Source organism: Bactrocera latifrons, unplaced genomic scaffold, assembly GCF_001853355.1.
Source record: "Bactrocera latifrons isolate USDA-ARS-PBARC rearing strain unplaced genomic scaffold, ASM185335v1 scaffold_449, whole genome shotgun sequence".
In the NCBI taxonomy this organism is placed as follows: Eukaryota; Metazoa; Arthropoda; class Insecta; order Diptera; family Tephritidae; genus Bactrocera; species Bactrocera latifrons.
The window spans coordinates 129298-137495 of NW_017537100.1; the positions used below are offsets into that span (position 1 = coordinate 129298).

General features: G+C 36.0%; 1 protein-coding gene across 1 annotated transcript in view; it reads right to left on the minus strand.

Moving 5' to 3' along the window:
- Positions 1 to 8198, minus strand: part of LOC108973009 (protein diaphanous) — a gene marked incomplete in the record, with an annotated part of 109811 nt that overhangs the window by 96766 nt on the left and 4847 nt on the right. Inside the window, 1 exon segment of the mRNA XM_018939998.1 lies at positions 6142 to 6460. Within this exon segment, the coding sequence (XP_018795543.1) occupies positions 6142 to 6448 (307 nt within the window).

Sequence of the window (8198 nt, forward strand, 5' to 3'; positions counted from 1 at the left end):
TTTTGCTGCACAGAGAGAGAGCGCACTAAAACACTGGAGACGTGTCTTCCGTCTATCACAACATGATCGATCTGGTTGGTTGTTCTTCGATCCGGAGACAGCCAGGTAGCTTGATGTATCTTCTTAAGCTGGAATCTAGTACTACAGATAACCATATTTCGGGCCCCGGCGAAGTCGATCAACCTCAACCCATTTGGGGATGTTTCCTCGTGGAGGCTGAATTTACCGACCGTAGTGCCAAGATACCTTCTTTGTCCACCCTGGCGTTAAAGTCGCCAAGCACGATTTTGACATCGTGGCAGGGGCAGCTTTCATAAGTGCGCTCCAAGCACACATAAAAGGCATCTTTGGTCACATAGGTCAGCAATATGTTGAAGAACCTCACTTTGATTCGGATTGTGGCTAGACGTTCATTCACCGGAGTGAATGATAGGCTGAATTCCAAGTTGCATGTTGCTTTGCATTAGTACGAAGTATAGAATTCCTTAAAGTCAAACTGCTTACGATATGCAAAGTATTGAGTACCGAAATATTTTTCCATTGAATAATCCAAGCAATGCCGCTTTTTGTTATTTCTCTTCTTTTTCAAATGATTTTTAATGATTATCGTGGAGTTGCTGCGGCCACTTTCACATAAATCTAAAAAATTGTTAATAAATAAATTTATATTCACATTTGCCGCCATAGCTGTTGGTTGTTTTGAAAACAATTGTGACAAAATGTCAAAGTTGATACAAAGCAAATTGAAACAAAGCAGTAGGGTTGCATTGTTGATTATGTATAAATTCGGTATCGGTATCGCAACAATGCAAAGCAACATGCAACTTGGAACTCAGCCATAGTACTCGGCGACAGAGTCTCTCTAACACAACGAATCACTCACCAAACTTGCACTCCTTTATATGGCCACTGTAGTAAATAAAATAAGTCACTCGTCTCTGTCCTCGTCCCGTCCATCGCATTTCTTGGACGGAGTCATGTCAGCCTTTATATTCACGAGGACATCAGCCAGCTGGGCAGCGACACCTTCCCAATTAAGGGACCGGACATTCCTGGTTCATGCCCTCAATTTGCATTCCTTATTTCGTTTGCCATGGTTATCATCAAAAGTGGGGTCTTCTCATCCGAGGCTGTTGTTGCGTTGTCATTGGGGTGGTTTTTTTACGTTGCGGGTCCCAAACCCAGCGCACAACCCTATGCAGGGAATGTTTCGCCTTCTCACTTTAGCTCGCCTTCAAACGGATGTTCTTAGGCTACCCAGTGGATACTTGGTCAAGGACGGGAAGTCGTGAGCTGCTTGAGTCATATCTAAAAGAACCTTTTCTGGCCACTCCCAAGTGAATGGCGATCAGAAAACTTTCCGCACTTGCGTGAACTTCTACACATGACTCCATCCTCCATTTAACGTTTTTAGACAAACCAATTTCATTGATAAAAAAAAAAGAAAAAATTTAATTTTGATTTCAACTACTAAATTACGTGAACAAAACAATTGCAACTCTGAGTTTGAGTTCAAGTAACACTATTATAGCTGTGTTTTTCCGTTATTATTGAGCTTTCGCATTGAAAATTACGCAATATCGTTAATTTTTATGAATAAATTCTTGTGATAATTCGGGCAAATCAACGTGATTTTTGTTTTATTCAAAATGGAAAGAGACAAATATGAAATAGAACTTCGAAAGAAAATTATTTCCGATTTTAAGAAAGAAATGGCACATAAGAGCATTTCTACAAATTATGAAATGCACAAAAGTACAATTGCGCGAACAATAAAAAAGAAGCTTCTGTTAATCTCCGAGGAGGTCGCGAACGCAAAAGGAGCCAAAGAATAGACAACTTAATAGTACAACTAGTGAAAAGATACTGATATTGCCCCATCACAAATCATTAAAGATTTAGACTTAAAAATATTCACAAGAAGTGTGCGTAGGCACCTCTTAAAAGCTTAAGTAAGAGGTTGTCGTCCCGCATACAGACCGATGGTTTCAATAAGAAACAAAGCCAAGCGTTGGCATATTAGTAAATGGAAAACCGTATTGAAAACTTGTAGGGGCTAGTTAACAGGCGCATAGACAGGAACAAAGATAAATGGAGATGAACTTTTTAATAGACTCCACAAAGCTTGACAATCGATTCCGATGAAAACCATAGATCATTTAATTGCCTCAATGCCGAGAAGATGTGTTTTTGTATTGGCGTTTGGGCTGATATGAGCCATAAATTTTTGATAAGGGCTAGTTTTTGTCTCTTAACTTTTTTACGAAAAAGAGCATTACATTTCTTATAGTTGAGCAGGTTATGTAAGGTCAAGTTATTTTTTAGACCATGCCAGTATTTCATTTTCTTGTTTCTAAGTTCTTGCAGCTCTTTTATCCACCAACAGGAATTACATCTCTTCTTGTTGGGTTTAGATTACGGAATACTCACATTGCCTGCTAGCCTAACAGCGTCTGTTTATTAATGTTATCAGTATGCGGATATTGATCTTCTTTTATTTCTAATCATTAGAAAAGAGAGGCCAGTTTGCGTTTGTCCTTTTGAATCTATGGTTTTTCCTATAATTGAGTATTATGATCACTACCGGACATATCACAATTTATCTCTTTCGATAAAAACAAAAACTACATGCTACATGGGATAATGCTGAAATGTCAATAGCAGATAAAGTGTAGTGAGTGGAATAGTGAATATATTTGCGGTTGTTAAGAATACACAGATTATTTTGTAGTATGAAACTTTCAAACATTATTCTTCTGGAGTTGGTATCGCAAAATATTAAATTGTTCGCAAAATTAGTATCAGTATTCAACTTATTGGGAGAAATTTTTATAATTGATGGTAGGTAAATACTGTATATTTAAATTTATAGACTGAGACTTTCGCTTGGGTAGAAGCTATTTGAATTTTTGAATTAGTGGCGTTTGCACTGATTATTTTTCATGTTCGTATTGTGAAGATAAATATTATACCCTTTTGGACATTTTGTTGTTATCAATGCCACATTGATATGCTTTTCTTGCAATGCTATGATATGAGGTGGGAATTCCGCTACGAATATCTCCAAATTATTGCAATTGCTCCAATAACCTATGATATTCCACTGAAAAACTTTCATTACAAAAAATGAACGGAGATATGAGTATAGTAATTCAGTATAAGAATCTGTTATTGTATTTTACTGGTCATTCTAGTGAAGTTGAGAAAGAATCTCATTGGTGTTTGTAGCCTTATTATTCTGTTACACATAATTGTTTTCGGTAAAATTGCTGCATTATAGTTGGTTCGGTTTCTTCCTGAAAATTTAATGATCTGGGTATTGTTGTGGAGCCAGTAGGAGTTACAATAAAGTTATTATTGGGAGGATTTTGTTATTTTAATTGCTGGGATGAGTGGTAATGTTATGATAAATTTTCATTGGTAGATTAAACTCTGAGTATTTTAATTAATTTATATAAGGTTTGTGTTTTATAGTTGTATCGTCAGCAATAGATTTTGGTATAGTCATTGATTTTGTTTTGCAGAGTTTCGTTACTTTTGATTGTTGTTGTTGCTGTGATTATTTCTTCTTCTGGTTAGTTCCAGTGATTCTATTGGGGTTTTCTTTGTGAAGTAGTCTGATGAACAATTGTTACTGCTTCTTGACCTGACATTCTGTTTATTGTAGAATATTTAAGGATTTCTTAATTTTTAAAATAAGTTGGGCATTTTTTATACTTTACTGAGAATTACAGTTAATACATTTAATTTAAGTACACTTTATTACCTCTGAGTGCTGGGGGCAAGGCTCATGTGCCACAAACGGGAGTGTTGGTACAYCTGTCTTTTGTATGACCGAGGTTTAAGAATATAAGGTTTGATTTGAATAGTTTTAGGGCCAATTTTTAAGTATTTAGGGAGCTGGTATAAGTCTAATAATAAGATATGCAAAGGAGTATTTACATATCCATTATTTGTTTTTTTTTTTTTTATATTTTATTAACTTTGATTACATTTTGATCCATAAGTTGTTATTTTATTTTTTTTCTGAAAGGTTTGTTAAAGCTGCAGAAAATATCACTCCTTTCGCCGTATTAAGTTTGGTATGATATTCACAGATAATTCAATTTCGAATATATTCGTTTCGTTTAGCGCTTTTGTTATGAGAAAAATATTGTATGTGTTGTTTACTTTTTTTATTCTCCATTTATGTAAAAACTTTGTTGCATAATATCAAATGCAATTATACGTACTTTCAGAAAAGAGGAAAGCATAACATTGTCCAGTTTGATGAGTTAACTGTAATTTTAAAAGTGAACGACAAAGATGAGATCATATTCAGTTTGCAAAACGCCACACTAGTTATATAGCATTTTTTTCCATTAGGGGGTATTTTACTGTAGAATTTTGAAAAATTCGATTTTATCCATATATTTAAAGTTTAGACCCTTAAGAACATATCCTCCAAAGGATTTTTAAAAATTAAAATTATTTTAAGAGCTACAGTTACTTTAGTGACGCAGTACCTAGCCCGGTAGGTAGGTAGACTCACTTTTTTAAACGCGTTYTTCTCGAAACTACTTTTTTCCACACGGTAYCGGCATTATCTCAAGTTCTATACAACCGATTTACTTGAAATTTTGTGTGAACCTGCTTTACATAATCCTTTATCTTTATATAATCCCTCGTTTTTAATATTTAAAAAAAATTCATGAATTTCAAAAAAAAAGCGTAAAAAATTATTTTCATTTTCAAGCAGTCGCCATTTAAAAAAAAAAATCGTGTTCTCTGAAATAGGGGTTATAACAGCATCCCTACTGATTAAGAATTCCTTGATTTTTTTTTTCAGACCACCAGGAGAGTCAGATCAATGTCACCAGGGTGCGCCCCCCTCTAATTATTTTAATTTTTAATATTTTTTTCTGTATTCTTAAGATATCAATAAAAACACCATAAAAAATGGATATTAAGAATATTTTTGGTTTTTTTTTMAAAAAACTGTCCAAAACATGATTTCTAGAGTAGAATACCCCCTTAACTAACTTAAAAAAATATTTTTTTTTTAAGTTAGATATTTTCATTATATGTCAAGACCACCCTCGGCAACAAGGCCGATTGGAGCGACTCCGCTCTCGAGCTACTACTCAGGGATAGCTCGATCAGGTGGTACACCGACGGCTCGAAAACTTCGGAGGGAATTGGTGCAGGGGTCGCAGGACCACGTGCAAAACTCTCCATGCCTATAGGAAGGTTTCCGAGCATATTCCAAGCGGAGGTATTTGCTATAAGTCGGTGCGTAGAGCTAAACCTCCATCGCGGCTATCGCAACGAACGTAAGCGATAGCCAAGCGGCACTCAGGGCGATCTCATCATACGAGGTAAAATCGCTATTGGTGCAGGAGTGTATAGATCGGCTGAATAGTCTGGCAGAATGCAACCAAGTGCACCACAAAGGCACTGCTGGAAACGAACTGGCCGATGAGCTTGCCCGCGCTGCAGGATCCACCAACATGGTAGGGCCAAAACCCTTCATAGCGGTAGGTCYCMACACCATAAAGGAACAGTTCCGCAARGATGCAGCAGTGGGTAGGGAGATACATTGGCAACAACTTCCTGGCTTGCRTCACGCAAAGCTGCTAATGAAGGGTTACAACCTCAAGTGGTTTTACACCGGCCATTGCAAACTCAAGAAGCACTTTTTTAACATGGGCCTAGCTTCTTGCGCAAATTGCCGGTTCTGCAACTGGGAATCCGAAACTCCAGAACACCTGCTAATGGATTGCCCAGCAATCTGCAGACGCAGGATTAAGGACCTTGGATCCATGTTTCTAAATAGGGATCACATCGCCTCATTAGCACCTAGSAGRATATTGGAATTCATCAATTTGCTGGGGCTAAGTGAGACGCTGTGAGTTAGTAGTGGGCACAATAGACCCTAGGTCGCGGTGCAATCCGCATTCTTTATCTTATCTTATCTTATCTTCATTATATGTTTTGGTCCTCGGTTTTTGCAATATTTATGATTGTTTTTTTTTTTTTTTTGGTTTTTACATTATTTGGATTCTTATAGAGTGAATAATAAAAATATATTTTAGTTGAATTTAAATCAAATTTATATTTTTTAGACCATAAAATTAGTAATAATCATAAATAAAAACTTACCTTTTAGATGCATAAATACCATTTTGCGCTTTTCGGTAAGAGTTTTCTTTAGAAGTGGTTCACGTTTATCTTTAGGGATATTCATATCTTCTAGAATTTCCAAAAACTTCAAGTCTATTTCACTGTCATCCATCGTTCGAATATCATTTTCCAGAGCCTGAAGGTCAATACTTTCATTGTTATCAAACATATTTGATTTTATGGGCATAGTTGAATTATTGCTGGTGTTTTTTATCTTTTGACGGCTGAACCATCCCTCAAACCAACCATCCGTTGTTCCTGTTCTTACTTTTTCTTGCTTTGACATATTTATTATTACCTAAAAAAAAAAAAAAAGAAAAAAAATTAAATAACTTGACGTGCTTACTTTAATATATTTTTGATAAGTAGCAATATAATTTTTTCAAATTTCTATAATGCTATCAAAATATGTGAACAAATGTGAAAAGCAAAGGTTATTATTTATAATGCTGCTTTTTGATTTTTACGTTTTTTATTCGACTAATTGATATACCCCAGCGAAATAAATATAAAGGAAACCACATTTTCTTCAATGAACAAACATAGGACATAATTATATTAAAATTTGTCTTGCARATTTACTTTTAATGCTTTTAATTATAAAGCAACCAATGTTCTGTCCCAAAGGATCCTTGGTYTAAAACCGGAAGTCGTGAGTTGCTTGAGCCATATGTAAAAGAATCGTTTCTGACCAGTCCCATTTGAGAGGCAATCAAAGAAGTTTCCTAACTTGTGTGAACTTCTACACATGACTCCATCCTCCAGAGCACCTATGAGAGCTAGCCCCAGCTAACTCCAGGGTGGACAAAGAAGGTATCTTTGGCACAAAGGTCGGTAAATTCACTCTAGATGATGAAAAGAGTGCAAAGTGCTGAATCTCAGTGAAAGCATAACGTCAGGAGAACGCAAATCCGATTCAACAATCGATGGGGAAATCAATAACTGACCAGATATTCAACACACGCCATATTTTGGATTAATCGATACAGTGATTGAATAGGAAGTTTTATATATGTAATAACATCCATTAAATAGTGGAGAAATACTGTTATTTTTGAGGTTTCTAATGTGATGTCGTTTACACATTGAAAAGGTCCCTTATTGCATATGACATAATGACTATTTTCGAAGATATTACAGATTTAAAAATTGCGAGAAGTAGCGTTTGCGGCGGTACAGAGCGGCCGGCAGGAACGTGTCTATAATTAGCGCGTTGTTGTTGTAACGGCAGAATTCTGCCGAGTTGACAGTCCTTGGCCGGATAAAAATCCGGGTCCGTTCCGGTTTTCGTAGACCCGACTGTCGTGGAAACGGATAATTAGCGCGTCGAAGGCCGCGGTTCTTCCTATAACACTTTGAATATAGCAGCGACCGGACAGAAGATGCAAAAATGGAAAAAGGACACATGAAATGGTTTCCAAAACAACGAGCAAAGAACTATCACTACTGATATGCTCAAGGTAAAGGCCAAATTTTTCCAAGCAAAAATACGGGAAATGCCGGGTGACTTTCGTGCTAGCAATGAGTGGATCACAAATTTTAAAAACATAGGTATATATAATACGAAAACTGAAAATATGTGGCGAAAAACTTTCGAATAATACTCATTCAGTTAACCCATTTTTGCAAAACTTAAACAAAAACAATTACTGATTTAGGTTTGAACAAGGAGCAGATTTACAATGCCGATGAGTCTGGCCTCTTTTGGAAGCATTTACCTGATAGAACTATTGTACGCTCAAAAGAAACCTCGCCTGCGGGACATAAAATCAGTAAATAACTTTCTTGTTTGTACGAATGTGTCTGGTAATCATAGAATCCACACTCACTTAAAAATTTTACGGATTTGCCTGTTGTCTACAAAGAAAATAAAAGTGAATTCATGACCTTGGCTTCATTTGAAGAATGGTTTCACAAAACATTTGTTTTGCTTAAAAAAATTATCTTAGCAATTTAAAATTTCATAAAACTGCTGGTAAAAACGTTTCTCCGTGGCAAAAATCTTACAGAAAAGGCTTTTTATACTCTCGCAACAA